This window comes from Zootermopsis nevadensis, unplaced genomic scaffold (genome assembly GCF_977971745.1).
Source record: "Zootermopsis nevadensis isolate Lab colony 2312 unplaced genomic scaffold, Znev_1.0 Znev_ptg000024l, whole genome shotgun sequence".
Classification (NCBI taxonomy): domain Eukaryota; kingdom Metazoa; phylum Arthropoda; class Insecta; order Blattodea; family Termopsidae; genus Zootermopsis; species Zootermopsis nevadensis.
In genome coordinates, this window is record NW_028259156.1 from 10,664,571 (window position 1) to 10,682,403 (window position 17,833).

General features: G+C 33.7%; 2 protein-coding genes across 5 annotated transcripts in view; one reads left to right on the forward strand and one right to left on the reverse strand.

Annotated features, from left to right (window-relative positions):
• The window catches only part of LOC110831954 (uncharacterized), a 40,630-nt gene that overhangs the window by 10,145 nt on the left and 12,652 nt on the right, over positions 1-17,833 (reverse strand). The window lies entirely within an intron of this gene.
• On the forward strand, positions 167-16,649 carry LOC110831955 (RCC1 and BTB domain-containing protein 1). Of its 3 annotated transcripts, none has more exons than XM_022068502.2 (12): positions 167-316; positions 1,302-1,393; positions 2,658-2,807; positions 3,178-3,395; positions 4,636-4,794; positions 6,086-6,336; positions 8,282-8,370; positions 9,064-9,221; positions 10,298-10,422; positions 11,435-11,532; positions 12,273-12,403; positions 13,896-16,649. In XM_022068502.2, the coding sequence occupies exons 2-12, from the start codon at positions 1,315-1,317 to the stop codon at positions 14,034-14,036; spliced, it is 1,599 nt and encodes a 532-aa protein (XP_021924194.1). In that variant the 5' UTR covers positions 167-316; positions 1,302-1,314; the 3' UTR covers positions 14,037-16,649. The 3 variants fall into 3 exon arrangements, 2 of the variants coding, with proteins under 2 accessions (XP_021924194.1, XP_021924192.1); XM_022068500.2 differs by lacking the exon at positions 167-316 and adding an exon at positions 362-545; XR_015536998.1 differs by lacking the exon at positions 167-316 and having other exon boundaries at positions 13,896-14,211; positions 15,634-16,649.

Here is a 17,833-nt window from a genome sequence, read left to right on the forward strand (position 1 = left end):
TATAAATGTTAAATTATGTGGTTTTCCTTATTAGATACCTAAACATATTGTTCATACACAATCCAAATTAAATTTACGGAATATACCTTATCATCTGAAGTAATTTAAACTTCCTGAAGAGAAAGAAAGAGAAATTTTGATACATCACACAGTGCATACATTTTACTATACTATTCATGTCAAATCTATACCTAAAATGAGGCCTTTTAATTTGGCGTGAGGACATACTGAAGAAAATAGATAGCATATTCTTGAAAATTAATTAACACATATGTGAGGAAGTTTAATGTCGCTACTACAGAGTTGAATGTATTGGGTAAATACATGAAATATGTTCTTTAAAAAGTTATTACATTGTTGTTACATGCTTTCACCGTAAGGTAGCAAAACAAATCAGTAACTGATACAGATAATAGCTTGTGTCATATGTAATTTGTCTTTCATTGTGTGTTGAATGAATTTATTGGGTGAAGTTGACTACGAGAGGAATGTATACCGCAGGTCCCGTTTACTCACAGTGCGATAATTGATTATAATAGCCACAGGTGTGTTTTGAATGCAATTTAATTATGCATTTGCTGAAATTGGACGAGTGTCTTGTAAGGTTTTGTTCTTTGAACATTTCAGCTGGACTGTGATTATTCGTACATATGTGCTGTGAAATATTTGCACATTATTTGTTGTCATTTTCTGTTAATGGTATATTTCGCAAAGTGGGTACTGCATATGTAGAGCACACTGATCTTCGAATGGATCTCTATGTAGAATGTTGATTTTGTAACAGAAGAACCATTTGGTGCAAATTGCCTCTTGGGCGTCATTGCTGTGTGGTCAATACATACGTTACATCTTTTAAGACATTTTTATAAATAAGGATTACGGGCAGAGTCCAATAAAGTCTACTTTCGTTTTATACAGACTACCTGTTGTGGTTAATGCAAATTACACGGCCAGATTCATGCTTTCTAAAAAGTATTTTTTCTTTTGCTCATGATGTAGGTTACAATATTCAAATATAGCGAAATGAACTATATCAAGGATATGGTATAATGTTAGACCCTGGAAAAAAATTTCTATAATTCTACGGCTGAGTGTGTCATTTGAGGATAAGGGCTCAATTCCTCTTTTTTCATGTATAATTTTTGAAGTTCATCCATTTCCACTACTCTTCAGTATGCAATTTTCTCTTGCTCACCTTTACCATTGTTACAAATGCTAAACAACTTTATCCCAAACTGGCTAAACTAGCTATAGTCTTATAGGATTGTATCTGTATAATAATTGTTAGTATTGAATTTCAGCTGTTGCATAAACATGGATTTGATGAAGTGGCCTATCTTCAGCTTACTGGAATCAGATTTTGTTTCACAAATAAGAATGGCTTGTGTTTTTGGTATGTATTGCTTCTTAACAATTTGCCTCTTTAAAATTTGCTTTATCCCAGTACATAAATGTGAAGTCATACATATTTATTAAGATTCTATCAGATGAAAGTGAACTGATGCAAGGGAAAGAGGTTCCAGATTGATTGCAGTTTATCGAAATTACAAAAATGGTCTTCCCAAATCAATGGGGTTTACCATTTCCAATTTCCAAATATGGCACAATGGGAAAAAGATAAAAATGATTTTAACTTGTGTTTGGGATGAAGATTTCTGTCTTTGGGGTTGTTGCGCCATGTAGTATGGTAGATGTTTACCAGCATTTCGGAGGTCGTACTGCCTCCGTCATCAGGGAAATGAATGTCATCTACCATACTAAAGGCGCAACAACCCAGAAGACAGAAATATTCATACTCACTGCTGTGAAAACCTCAAATCATACATTGTGTTTGGGATGTTAATAATATTAAACATTTGTATGGATTTCAGACAACAGTGTATATGGTTATTAATTTTTAATTTCAGACTTTCTGGGCTTCTCATTAAAGAAAACTTTGTTTTCAAGTGCATATGATTAGCATTTGCAGAACTGATACCTGTGCAAATATCTCTTGTTCTTATTCAATTAGATGTTCATTCAAAGGAAAATGTACTGAGCAAATGCATTATGATTAAGAATGCTGGCATACAAGCAGAAATTTAAGAAACCCTTCCTGATATGTTGCATAAGGACATTTCAGGTTTTTTGGGATTGGTGTAATGAAACAGATGCCATAAACATGTTCAGTTACAGTAGTAAACCTTGAATATTAATTTTTACAAGTCATTTATGTTAGAAATACTCAAATACAGGACAGTCACGAATCCCAGCATACCTTTCCAGGACACCAATACAAGGCAATAAAGTAATATGCAATTCTACGTATATTGGAATCCTACTTATGTTTGTGGTATTGATACTTGCTCTTCACTTCCTCCATTTCTGTCATTTGGATTATGTAAAATTACTTTTGTTACTTACTTGGTAATGGAACGCATTATGGCTAGGAAACTTTTTCTGTTAAGTTCTCTATTTAAAAAATGTTGATGCTCTGCCAGATTGCTACATAAAAAAGTAAATGCAATTTTTAAATTGTTTCATAATTTAGTCTTCATTCTTAATTTTATATCTTAATTACTGTATTTTGACTATAAGAATTAGTGTGTGTCACTTGCTTCCTTTCATTAATATTTCAGCATGAATTGGACTGGTTTATAATTATTTTCTGTTTTCAGGTAATCTAGGCAATGAAGCAATTATGGTGACTAAAAGTGATGAAGTATTTGCTGTTGGTTCAAATTCTGCTGGCTGTTTAGGACTTGGTGATTTACGAAGCACATTATTTCCAAAGAAAGTGGAAGCTTTGTGTAATAAACTTGTAAAAGGTATGAAACAAAACCTTGGTTTTATGGTTATGTATCCTGTATGACTTCTTATTATTATATTTAAGACTGAATACAGTAAAATGTTGATAATATAAAATTACTCACACAGACTCCTTGATAAAATATTTTGCTGGCAGGTACTTGTATGTTAATGACATTTTTAAAGCTATATTTAACCTTTTTTGCTGTAGAAGCCATGGTTTTGTTAATGACATAATTTAATAGTTGAATATAGGCATTATCATTACCTACCTCTTAAAGAGGTCATTTGAATTTAAATTTGTTAAATACGCTGCATTTATAAAATTGTACATTTCAGTTTGCAACACGTCACTAACAGGAACTGATAATTGGATTGTTCATTTTTCAGGCTTTGCATATGGATGTGGCCCACATGTAATAGCCTTCACAGACAATGGAACAGTATATTCTTGGGGCCACAATGGTTATAGTGAACTTGGAATTGGTTCATCAAATCAGTGTTTATCTCCAACTCTTATTCTTCCAAATGTTTTTGGTAAAATGACTGTAGTGACAGAAGTGGCATGTGGAACTCACCATTCACTGGCTTTGACAAGAGATGGAGAGGTACAGTGACATTCAGATGTGTTTTATGTTCAGAACTCAAAACTGTTTTGACTTTTGGTTCAGTGAAGATGAATGCAGTATGTTCCTATGAAATGTTGGTATCTGCTGACAAGTCCAAACAGCATTACTACCTAGAAAACCACTATTGATATTTTTCTAATGTGGGTTACATTAGCTGAATGTTTTATGGTTTAACAGAGTTTTCTGTATGAGAAGTATCCCACATAATATTTTACATGTTTTGCAGTAATAGCCTTTGTGTTTTTAAAGTGGTAAGCAGAGTTTTTAAAATTGTTTACATTAACCCTTTCCTGTTAGGTATGGAACAGCTTTGCCTCGCGGAAGATTACACTGTACATTCTGGACACTATGTGAAATATCTTTCTTAGCTCTCGGTCAATATAGATGTAGGATCATGAAATTGTGTGTGGTAATGAGTCTTTGAAAAAGGAATTCATTTTGGTAAGGTAAATTTTGTAGAATGTGAAACAACAAATGGGGTAGCCATGCAGACATTTTTCACATGCAGTTTGATAGATAATTAATCTAACTTTGGAGCTGGGTCTATGAAATTTGGTATGATGGTAGATTATAAAAATATGTTAAAATTGTGTCTGAAATATTGTTAATATGTGTACATTTATACACAGCAATAGAGCCAAAGTTTGAGGTAATATCTGAAAAATTTAATGTCGCTAGAATCTTCATGAGTTCTTCCCATGATGAAAATAGTGATGATGATGATAGTAATCTAGTAATATCAATCATTCATTGGTTCCTTAACAAGAAGGTACTGTCTCCAGCAGGATTAATTCCCATGGTCATTTGGTCCCAAGTTCAACATGTTAACCTGCCAGATAAATTGCGTTACATCAGACTCACATTTTTTAAATATAACATGAACAATACAAGGTTTGTAGGGGCTGGAATATAAATTAAATTAAAAAAAGATGGGAAGATGCAAAGTCTCTAGCTAAAACATCTACAAGACCATTGATTAATCTTGATGATAGTCTGTGCAGTATAAAAATAGACTTTATGTGTTCTGCCTGGAATGCCTTGTCTTTATGTATGTTGAAAAGTATCAGAATGTTGACAAACAGAAGCCTTTAGCTTATGTTATTTTGTAAGTGTTGCTGTAATGATCGTTTTAGGTTGTAAACACAGTATTCACAGGTTTTATATATATGAAGGTTTAATATGCTATTAAAACACTTGTGACTTGTTAACTTATTTCCAGGTTTATGCATGGGGACAGAATAATTGTGGACAAGTAGGTTCAGGAATGAGCACCAATCAGAGTGCTCCAAGGAAAGTGAATTCTTTTATTGGAGAAAAGAGGACCATATCTATAGCTTGTGGCCAGACATCATCGATGGCTGTATTAGAAAGTGGAGAAGTATAATGTTTTTCCATTTATAATTTATGATAAACATGACTTGCATTTTAAATTATAATACTGTAAATGTGGATGGTGCTTTGATCATTGAAGTGATTTGCTTCTGTTACAGAATTTTTCATAAGACAACAGTTAATGTGCTAATCTGTATATATAAAATAGGATACTATTTATGCTTGTGTGTGTTATGCATGAGTTCTTGGTAATGATTCTAGATGGTAGAGTGTGCTGTGCTAACATTAGGCAGATTTTAGAAGTACTTTTGAAAGAGATAAAGGTTCTTAAAATCTCTTGAATCCTTTCGGAGGTAATCTTTTCAACATGTTTTTTTTAATTTTCATTGTGTTGTATGAATTGCATTTGTTTGTGAAACTTGTAGTTCAGCATGTCATGATTTTTAAATTTATTTTATGGCCTGAAAGAATGTATTGTACAGTCCTGAAAAAATGCATTTCTGTGATATTAATATTCTCTCCTTATTTCTTCATATTGGCAATGATTTACTACCACAAGATAATGTTGGTCTCCCAAGTGTCTTGCACTGTATTTGCATTGGTGAGTACGACATTGCAGGTGTGCAATCATTTAGCTGCAGTACTGAACACTGTGGCTGGGAGATACATCGCTTACCAAAGGAATGTTTCCAAGACAGTTATTTATTTTTGTTATGTTTGTGAAGGCTGATATTGAAGTTACACATAGTGGATACATGAATCTGTTTATTCAGTTTTGAAGTAAGCAATTCAATCAAAGAGAGAGGTAGCCATGCCAGGTAAGATAAATTTGCAATGAAATAAATTTCACACTGAATAAATTTGTGGCTTGTATTTGTAATTGTGTTTCATAATCGTGGATGAAGCCTGTTCTAGTTACAAGGATTAAAGCTGATCCTTCTATCCTTTTGTTTGACATCCCTGGCACATTCTGTTTTGTAGTATGTATTGATGGAACAGCTTTGGGACTTGGTTTTCAGACATATGTTTCAAATGTTCTAGCCATTTCATTTATCATTTTATTGGTGTATATTTTTCTCAGTTATTTTCTAATGTCAATAGATTTATGGTTCACATAAGTTGCAGTTTTCAGTAAAACTAATATTTTTTTTATGTTATAAGCATTTGTTGTTTTTGAAGAAGTGAAAATCAGGTACTGAATATGATTTCATGAATTCATCAGTACGATTCATATGTGTAGGATATAAAGTTACTGATTTTCTAACAGTAGGCTGCATCACAATGTTAAAAATGCAAAACTTGACAAGGATTGTTTAGCACTCTGTTGTTTTGTGCAGGTGTATGGTTGGGGGTACAATGGGAATGGGCAGCTTGGTGTAGGAAACAATATGAACCAGCTGAATCCTGGCCGAGTACTTAACCTACAGGGTGTTATTATAAAAAGAGTTGTTTGTGGCTATGCCCATGCAATGGCCCTTTCTGATGTTGGTGGTCTCTATGTGTGGGGAGCAAACAGTTATGGACAGCTTGGAACTGGAAACAAATCTAATGTCAGTGCACCTGTACGTGTAGTGCCAGAAATAGGAAGGTTTGTACCTTTGATTTTTATTAATGACATTCTTTATTCTGAGGGAGGGTAATTTTTAATTTTATAAACATAAAGTATGAAATTTAATGTTCTTTCATATGATACTGACTCATTTTAGTTGCCTTTAAGATCTGAAGTGAATGTTAGATGTAAGAAAGAAGAAGTTAGAGGATGAAGACAATTACATTATGAAGCTTCATACTTTGCACTCTTTGCCTAATATTGTTAGGTTTATTAGAAGGATACAATGGGAAAGATATGTAACAGACCTGGGAAATGAATTCGTACAAGTTTGTGAACATGGTAATTAACCATAGGGTTCTGCTTGTGGCAAAAATTCTTGATCCATGTATTAACTTTTAGAAGTAGACCCTTAACCATGTAGTTTACTCTGAGATTTGATGTTCTCATGGCAATGAAGATAACTGTTATTCTTCTGGGTTGTGACACCATGTAGACTCATATCATAGATACCTGTGTTTCATAGTAACCATCAGGAATCTTCAGCCCTAATGATGGAAACGGTGTTTCTCTGAAATGTTTGTATAGACCTTTCAATCCACACAATGTCACAAGCCAGAAGAACAACATTGTCATGTGTTTTATAACTGAACATGCCTTTTACATTATATACCAAGCCTTGTCACAGATGAGGTATTATTGCATTCACAAAATAATTACTTTTGAATGTTTTTCAAATATCTGTTTGAATTTTAGTATGCTTTGTGAATTCCATTCTTAGAATTTGATCATTTCTTCTTAAGAGCTTAATTTTCTTTAATTGTATTGTGAACTGAAAATGCTGTTGATTAAGGGCCAATGTTTAAAAGCTGTTTTTTTGGATACTCTAGTGGAAACTTACTGAAGTCAACCCTTGTAAGACAAATACTGCAGTATGTGATGGATAAGAACTCAAGTGAACAATAAATTAGAAATATTGTGGAAGGGAACAGTCATGGTCTATGTTAAGATGATTACACAAACATTTGCCTAGAGGGACTGAGGAAATCTATAGAAAACCTCATTCAAGGTAGCTGGTATCTGTAGAGATTTGAACCTGTGGCCTCCGAATATGGAGCAGGATTGCTAAACACTTAACCACAATGTTTGTTATATGCCTACTAAACTAACCATGCACAAGACAGTGGCAAGTGATGTGAGCAGGAAAATACTTTGACAAGAAAATTTTAGTCATGTTATATTCTGAACATTCTTTATCCTAGCAATGTGAACGTGGTATTTGTACAAAGCAGTTATTACAGATGAAGTTGAGAACCATGAAATCATAAAGATGATCCAGTAACAATTATTTAATTTGAAAACCTGAGCCTCTACAAGCAGACATTGCAATTTGTGAACAGTTTGTAATTTAAACTCTTCTCATATTCAGTTCACATCATTAACTGTTAGTTAGGCATGGTACATTAGGAAATTAGCCTTTGCATAATACATATTCTGTATTAGCCTAGTCATTGTACACTGTGTAATAAGGATAGAAATTGCAAAAGAGAAAGAACATGAATATTTCTGTCTTCGGGGTTGTTGCGCTGTGTAGTCTGGTCGATGTTAACCAACGTTTCAGAGGTCACACTGCCTCCGGCATCAGGGTGATGAGTATGAAGATTTCTGTCGTCTGGGTTGTTGCACTGTGTATTCTGGTCGATGTTAACCAACGTTTCAGAGGTTGGTTAACATCGACCAGACTACACAGCCCAACAACCCAGAAGACAGAAATCTTCATACTCATCGCTGTGAAAACCTCAAATCTTACAGAGAAAGAACATTTTCTGGTGCATCTGGTAGACAGGTTCTTGTTTCAGTGCATTTGTCTCAATGTTTGTATATGTATAATATAGTTTTCAGTGTTGATGTTACTAGATGATACAATGTAGCGCAACATATTTTTGTTATGGATGTTAGAACATGTAACTTTGTTTTATTCCAGGATTGTAGATATAGCAGCTACACATTATAATCATACATCAGCAGCTATGACACAGAATTCAAAAGTGTTTATGTGGGGGCAGTGCAGAGGTAAAAATTTTGTAGTTTGTGTGATGGATGGTTAGAATTAAGTTTGAGCATGAATCAGTGAGGGTACTGTGTATTTGAAAATCAGCTTTTATAGTAGTTATTTCCATTTCTGAACCAAGTTATATGTCTCATCACCAGAGTGCAATGCAAAGATTTAGTATATGGATAGCTAATAAATCTTTCCAAATACTTGGTCATGACTATAACAATTCAAAATTGCATTACCTTTATGAAAAATTAAAAACAGATTGAATTTTGAGAATGTTTCAGTTAAGAATATTTTGTCTTCCTATTTAAGACAAAGTTTAAAATATATTAAACTATAATTTTGTGTATTTTGTAAGAGTGTAAAACATAGTTTTTAAATGCAGTTTCACACTGACTATCAACCCAAGTAAAACATAAATGATGCTGTAAGAATAAGAATAATTACATACTGCATATGCCTTACTGAATTCCATAGTTGAGCTACTTATGTGGCCATTTTGAAAGTCCCTGTAAGTTGTCTGTTTATCCGTTTTTTGGGGCTGTATTAGTGTCTTATGAAGACAAAGAACTGTTATATATAATTATTCAGATTTAAACAGGACAGGAGCTTGAGAAAACATACAATTTTTGACATTTTGTATGTAAACAATATTATATTTAATTATCTTTCTTTTTAAATACATTTGTATTATGGTAACATTACAGGTCAGAGCATTATAAGTCCAACAGAAACTCCATTCACATCTTTACATGATGTTTTTGCATGTTTTTCAACACCAAGTGTATCATGGAAACCTATGGAAGTAGATTTGGATGCTGGTGAAAAAATTACAGACAGCTTGAAACTTGCTTTTGATGATTCAGTAAGTACAGTAATGTTTTGCAATAAAATGTTAATTGATTTTAGAAAAGCAATGCTTTATGCCAGTCACATATTTACTGACCCACCACCACCACCTGCCTTCTCACCTCTCTACTCCACCTTACAGAACACATCTAAACTGAATTTAGTTTACATCTCAGAGTCCACAGAGAAATTGTTAAAGAAGAAAAGCAGGCAAAGGAAGGGAATAAATTGTGAAATTATTCCAGAAGACAAAGATGAGAGAAAATGTGGGAAGAGAAATGTATTAGATTCTATGGTATAGGATGGAATTTTTTATAATGTGAACTGCAACTTTCTTAGCAATGATTGTACTACATGGAGTTCGATAATTATATAATATATACTTATTATTTATAAGGATCCGCTGCGCGGTCTGAAGCATGGGCCTTGTGCCGCTTGGTCGCTGGGACCATGGATTCAAATCCCACTCAAGCCATTAATGTTTGTCCACGTTATTCTTTGTTGCGCTGTCCTGTGTACAGGTAGAGGCCTTGTGATGGGCTGATCCCTCGTCCAAGGAGTCCTACCGACTGTCTATAGATCAAGCCAACGAAAAGTTGGGACCCGAAGTGCTCAGGCACTTGAAGAACGGGTCGTTCCCAGTATCCAGTACTATTTATAAAGGATTAAGATATTGTCAATACTATTGATATTCGTATTCAGGTGGAAAGGACTTCATTTCAATTAGGTATTCGTGTGGCATACAAGTCACAGGTTGTAGCTTGCTACTCTGCTTGTTTTTTGCTTTGCTGTCAGAGAAGAGATATTCATTTAAAGTTGAGATCAAGATGTTGATTGGAAATAATCATCACACAGAAATAGTAGATTTTTGTCCATCACACTGTTATTCAGATAGTTCCTAATTAATACTCCCTGAATTTTGGTTATCCATGGATAGAAGACGTGACTGTAAAGTATCCATGTGCCAATCCAGAAAGGTTGGAACCATTTACAGTATTGAGCACTACTATTTAGAAACAAAATTTTGGATATGTTTTATAATATTTTATATTTGGGATAGTAATACTGATAAGATGAAATATTTCATTACAGAGCAGTAGTGATTTGACAATTACAGTTAGTGGGAAACCAATACATGTACACAAAGCTGTTCTAAAAATAAGGTGTCAGTACTTCCGATCCATGTTCCAAGATCATTGGGAGGAAGACAACAAAAGGTAACACAATGTTGGATTAAAGGTTCTCATGGCAGTGAGTACAAAGGTAGCTGTCTTGTAGGTTGTAGCACTGTGTAGCCTGGTAGAAGTTTATGTATGTTTTAGAGGTCTTTGCTGCCTCCGTTATTGCCCTGATGGAGGCTACGACCTTTGAAACATTCATAAACCTTTACCAGTCTACAGAGTGCTACAACCCAGAAGACTGCCATCTTCACACTTAGTGTTCCTTGCTATGTTAACATTAAGATAATCACATGTTTTAGTATATTATACTGACATTCAGAAATGTAATTTTTATGAAATAATTCATATTACTTGACCAGCTCCCTATGTAAACATACAATAACACATGCATTTAAGGTGATTCCAAGGGATGTGAAAATGTTTGTGTTTTGGACAATTTTTTGTTTAATACAGATGATTACTTCCAAATAATAATAATAAAAAAATTGTATAATATATGCTCTGTGTATTTATGATGTAATGAGAGTCAGAATCCATGCTATTTATGTGTACTACACTGTTATTGACCACTACATATTTTTAGTTTTCTTTCTTTTTTATATTTTTTATGTTTAATCTTTAGTCCATTAAAAATTTGGTTGGCCATAATTCTTTCCAAATTATGGTACCAATGTTCATTCTCAGGTCAGTTCCATGAAACACAATATGGACATAAATTATATGAACAGAAAATAAATATTATTTGTCAAATTCTTGATTTTTTATTTCCACAATTTCTGTTTATTATAGGTAATTTCATATAAATTTGCCTTGAGGTTAGGGAATTTTTTTGAGTGAAAACAGCTTTATTATTTGCCAAGGATTTATTTTAGACAGATGTATTACTCTGTAGTTCACTTAATTTTTATTTTGAAATTCTGTTCTATGAAAATTCATGCTTGGTTTCAGAACAATTTTTCTCAACTTAATTTCTACATCTGAAGCTTCTTGTCATATCTGAATTCTCTGGTACATGGTTATGGCCTCTGATTACATGTATTTCTTGCAGTGTTCTTGAAATGGATCATCACTCATATCTGGTATATCACGCATTTCTGCAGTATTTGTATACAGATGAAGTAAATCTCCCACCAGAGAATGCTCTTGGTGAGTCTGTTAGGAACTGTACAGTTTTCACACCTGATAGAGTACAATGTATGTAGTAAAGAAATATATGGTTCCTGGTATTCTACATAATGTTCAAATTATCTTGAATTTAAAATATCTGTAGTTCTTTAACCACTGAGAATCAGACCTGTGTTTATAAGGCGGGGGTCCGCGGTGGCCGCGCGGTCTGAGGCGTGGGCCTTGTGCCGCTTGGTCACTGGGACCATGGGTTCGAATCCCACTCAAGCCATGGATGTTTGTCCGCGTTTTTCTGTGTTGTGCTGTCCTGTGTACAGGTAGAGGCCTTGCGATGGGCCGATCCCTCGTCCAAGGAGTCCTACCGAATTCCTATAGATCAAGCCAACGAAAAGTTGGGACCCGCAGTGCTCAGGCACTTGAAGAATAGGTCGTTCCCAGTATCCAGTTTATAAGGCATTTCTGTTTGGGATTAACCTTGGGAATAGGATCCAGAAGTATTGACATAAAGTCACTGGGCACTTTGTGTGTTTTAAAGTGATCCTAGTAACATCTCAGACATTCTAGGGAAGCGGGAGTGTTATAAAAGATTTGTAATGCTGATCTTTTTTCAGGTTGTGATTTATTCTTTTACCCTATGGATTCCATGGATTCCACTGTTTAGGAATATTACATTAAAACCATATATAGATCTGTTGTTCATTTTGCTCTGCTTTCTTAATGTGTATTGAATTGTGAATTAATTGTACTGATTTATTTTGCAGAATTGCTTGAACTTGCCAATGCTTACTGTGAGTTGCAATTGAAAAAACGATGCGAACAGATAATAAAACAAGGGATAACAGTAGAAAATGCTGCATTGTTATACTCTACTGCTATCGTGTATGAATGTAAGGTGAGTGTAGATATGAACATCTGTGTTAACCTTTCTGTGTGAAGAACTTGAACTCGAGGCCATAATCCACTCTGTGAGTATTTTACACTTACGATTTAAATTTAGGCATCAAAAATTACACTGGTTTTATAAATAATTATAACTTCATTAATTTTTATTTCTTTGGTATATGTTTAGTTTTTTGTTGTCTAAGAGGAATTATAAGTCTTCACCCTAGTCTCTGACCATGTGTTTAACCATTATCCTGCCATAATAGGGCATTTAAACCCCCAAACTATGGGGCTGCCGGCTCGATTCCAGTATGGGTTCTGATGGTTTTACTTCATGCTATTGCAACATGCAGCCAGTCGTGTCGAAATGGATCGCATATAAGCAGTGATGCATGATCAATAAAGGTTAACATATTCCTGCTTGACATGCCATCAGCAGACTGATATTCTTTATGCCAGCGAGAGATCACAGTACTGTTTACTGGATATCTTTGCTTGTCTAAATGAATAATGTATATGTCCTCGTCCCCTGCAACATATAGAAGTATCTGATTTAGATAGTTGAAATTCAGACCTTTCGATAGTCTTTGACTTGCCTAACAGCATTTTTCAGAGGAAAATTAAAGAATGTCCTTGTTTTAGTCCATTGTGAATTGAAATTGCAACTGATGAATGCTTCTTTTTAAATTTTGCTAGATTATTTTGTGCACTTAGGTGTATATTAAATACAGATTTTTTGACGTAAATACGTCTATACGGAAGGGTCATTTGGTAAAAACAGCATTAGTTAAGAAGATGTGTAAGATCCAGCGCCGAGTCACCTTTAAACGTTCATTCCTCAGGAATGGTAAGAGTAAGGGTAATGTAACCTATATGTAAAATGATCAGTAAATAAGGACCTTTAAGAATCTGTAATGTATTTTATTGTAATTATAATTGTTTATACATTTATTGTAATTTTAATGAACCGATGTGTATAATTTTCAGTGCATCTGGCGCGTTAAGCGCCTGCCTCTCGAAAACCGTAAGAGATGGATCTGGACATATTGCGTATTACCTCTTGAGCTTTCCATATCTGTTTTCAGATTTTACATACCACAAATGGTTTAGGTTCTACAAACATATATTTATACAAATAAAGGGGCATCACACTTCATGTTACTGCTATGTTTGCGTATTTACGTCATACTATGTAGAGCTAACAAGATGGATGACATTGAAGCTAAAAGAGTCCGATAATGATAAGTAAAATACAAAGACGTATTTATGTCAGATTCTCTGGAACCGTGGTTCCACTGTCAATTTTGTGTAAGTCACATTAATAAAAATATATTATAGTAATCTGCTAGCTGAACCATAGGCTGTTATTATTACAACAAAGATGAAGACGATGCATAAAAATTCTGCAATAGTAGTTTATCACAGTTTACATGCAGAATGATGTAACATTGATGGATGGATTATTTGTAAAGGTGTGTAATAAATAGAGGTTTCATTTCCAGGAATTGGAAGAGTTTTGTTTCAAGTTTTGTCTGAATCACATGACAGCGATAATACAAACTGAAGGTTTCAACTCACTTGAAGAGCAGACAGTGAAGAATTTTATTCGGAAAGCAGCCACTTCTGGAGTTTTCAGATCCTAGGATAAACGTTAAATATGTGTGATTGAATTTTAGATGCAAAAAGGGAAAATTAAGAAAATTACACAGTAATGACTGTGTAAATCCGATAAAGTGGTCAAGACTGAATGAAAGCATAGTTTTAATTGTCCATATGTTTAGAAATGAATCGAGTGAGATGCTGGAGACAGTTGTGTATGTAAGTATTGGTTGTAAGAGTTAAGAACACACATTTTTTAAATTTCAGTAGATTTATGATTCATGTTCTTGGATATCGGCAGCCAGTTATTTCTGAACACATTTCAATAACAGAAAGGTGTAGGGTTACGTGTTGGTCTTGAGCAAGAGAATAAATTACTTTTAATTGCTCGTCTTTTCAGGTTTGCTTTTCGCATGTATTTATAAGTTTGTGACTATTTAAATTCTTGTTGAAATGAAGCAAAGAGCAATGTAAGCCTTGAGAAATCCTGAAATGATTCAGTTTATTAGGTAAGCAGTAAAGAAAGCATTGATTTTTCATATTTTTCACGCTGTTGCTGTTATAATGAACAGTTACTGATAAATCAGAAGAAATCTCAAATTTTCGTAACTTTAGATTAACCTGGCATTGCCTGACAAGCTCCAGAAAGATTGTTATATTTGTTATTGAAGAAGTAGAAGTTTTTATTTGCATTTCCTTTACAGGACTTTTGTGTATATTAGAATATGATTATATTTCCAGGTTAAAATTTTAGTCATGGAATAAATTTGTAATGCTATTTTGGAGTGTAGAAGTCTTAGTTTGTGAACCTGAAAAAATTAAGTAAATTTAAATCGTGCATTTTGTTCTAGTCTTAAAATGCTTCTGGTTAAGATAATGATGGACCAAAAATCAACTAATTATAAACAAAATTGGTTGTTACCAAAACAATATCAGGTTGAAAATGTATTACGTAATGTTACGAATTTAATTTAACTTTTTTGCTGTAGTGGTGAAGTTCTTGTTGTGCTGCATTTATTTTTTTTCAATGTATCATAAAAGTTTTCTGCTTGGATTTTGAGTTTTTTTAAATGGTCAGTTTGGTTGATTTTTGGATGTTCGACTTGGATGTTAATTATGAAAAATATTTAGTGCTGAAAACAAAATAAATATTTTAAGTTCGTTTCATCCCATTCGGTTTTCCACTTGTCCCAGTCTGTATCTTTATATGTACATTCCAGTTTTGGAAATTTTAATGTAACAAGAATGTTTGTTGATGTTAGAACCAATGTTAAGGTGCGACTAAATACTTGAATTTGATACTTTTACTTTAAATTTCAAAATATATGCTAGGAAATTTTATCTAAGGAAAAGTGCAATACCATCATAAATAATTTTATAAGAAATGAGTGATACGTTGATGTTTGTATTTTGTTATTTGTTATATACACTTAAAGGCTACGTGAAAAAACAAAAATTTATAGAAACTACTCTGGAGACAGAACTTTGTTTGCTTATTAGTTTTAGTTTGATCATCTGGAAAATACAAATGGTTCTGTAAGATGGGAACTGTTAACAACTACTCGCCGCAGAAATGTACCGTGTCCGATGTTTTAGCAATTTGAAGTTCAATTTATGATTAAACTAATTTTTTTATTGCAGAAGTAATTTAACGGTATGTAATATAATATGTGGATGATCCTGTGATGACCTTGAACTTTGGTTACTTTCAATGGAACTACGAAGGCTGTCAAGAATTATTATAAAGACTGACTTATTTTTATATTATGTCAATAAAACTTTCATGTACCTTTAGACAGTGGAATAGTTACGTATATAGTCTGTGTATTGTTTCGTTGATGTGTAAGTAAGGTTTAAGGAACTTTGAAAAAACAATATTTGAATTGTATATTTTATTTGTAGAATCTCTGCATTGCACAGAATAATCAAAGGAATGTAAGATTTGAGGTTTTCACGGCAATCAGTATGAAGATTTTTGTCTTCTGGGTTTTTGCGCTGTGTAGACTGGTCGATGTTAACCAACGTTTCAGAGGTCATACTGCCTCCGTCATCAGGGCGATGAGTATGCCATTCACATTCTGGCACCTATAAACCTAGCCCCACACACCCTATTGGCATATTCATCGCCCTTATGACGGAGGCAGTATGACCTCTGAAACATTTAATCAAAGGAACTTCAAAATGTTTTATATTTTGATTTGAGATGTGATTCCAGAGGAAAATAACTTACATTGAAACTTATGTTTATGAAATCAAGTCCCATATTTGCTAATTTTAATAGGCATAAATTTTTTTTGAAAGGATCTGTCAAGTAAATAAATTCTAGGAGAAATCAATGGAACCATCAGCGCTTTGACTTTTAACAGTAATGAGTAAAATAGGATTTCAGTTGTATGTGATTTTTTCATATTAGAATTATTTTTTTAATCAATAATATAACTTTTTATTTATTGGTGTTGTTAATTAGAACAAAAAATCTCAAACCTTACATCTCTTGTAGGTCAGTGCACACTTTATGTTATATCACGATGAGACAGAGGCATTATTTATTTAGCAACAAGTTTTCATTGCTAGTAAAATCTTTTTTTAGTATTGTTATCCTTTTTATTGTGTTAAAGCACTACGCAGTTTGGATTCAATAAATAAATTACAATATATTAAGTGTTAATTTCTTTCACGACTTTTGTGTGTGTATGAAATGTAATGAAGAATAAAATGTACCTTGTATTTTCAGTTCCTTTAAAAGTTTGGAGCTAATACTGTGACACTTTCTCAATCTGTGTTCTTCACGAACCAGGGGTTCTGTGAAGGAATAGTGTCTAACGGCAGACTAACTCATTTTATCAGAATGTCTTCGCTGTCGCAGCAGTACAGTTAACGCTTTGCATTGCGTCATCACTCCTTTCGGTCATACTGTTTGGTTTAGAGGAAAGAATTATTAATCACTGGGTAGATTCTGTTGTGTGCATTCCCAGTGCATCAGTCAATGTCAGTGAGCCTGCACTTCTAGGTTATAACATGGCAGCACTCTGGTGACAGTAACTGACATTATCAATGAATTACTCTTCCGATATATTTTGCCAGTTCACGTCCAGTTTTCATAAAGGTAGGACAGAGAGCAGAATGGTGCTGACTGTCTGAGTAACATTAAAAATTAATTATCGATGAATGTGTAGTGATTTTTTTTAAATATTTTTAATCAAATTCGAAGTTTAAAGAGAAAGAAATTTCAGAGAAGTGTAAATATCGTGATTGCTATGTCTAGTCTGAATTTACTTATGATGATAATTCCAATGCAGCTGTTAACTGCAAAGATAAACTTATTGTGTTATTTGAATGTAAATGTGATTAATTGAAGCATTTTTGAACTAATCTGACATCAGTCATTAACTAACTCCACGGAGCAAAGTTCTCCTTGATAAATTGATAGTACATTCAGCTAATGAAGAAATTCTCCACTTTTTATGCATCTTAAAGGATGAGTAACCGTTCACAAGAGCCTACCACCAGTCCCTGTCCCTTCAATCACATTTCCGTAAGATTCATTTGGGTCTTCAAGTGGTCTCTTCCCTCTAGGATTTTTAACCAATATTTTATATGCATTTATCGCCCCCCCCCCCCCCTCGTGCGCTAAATGCCCCTCCCATCTCACTTTCGTTGATTTGATCACCCTAATAATATTTGGTCAAGAGTACAAATTGTGGAGTTCTTCATAATGCGCTTTCCTCCAGCCTCTTACTTCATTGCTCTTAGGTACAAATGTTCTCCTAAGTACCCTATTCTCAAACACCCTCATTGTGTGTTCTTCCCGTAATATGGCAGACTAAATTGTAGACCCATT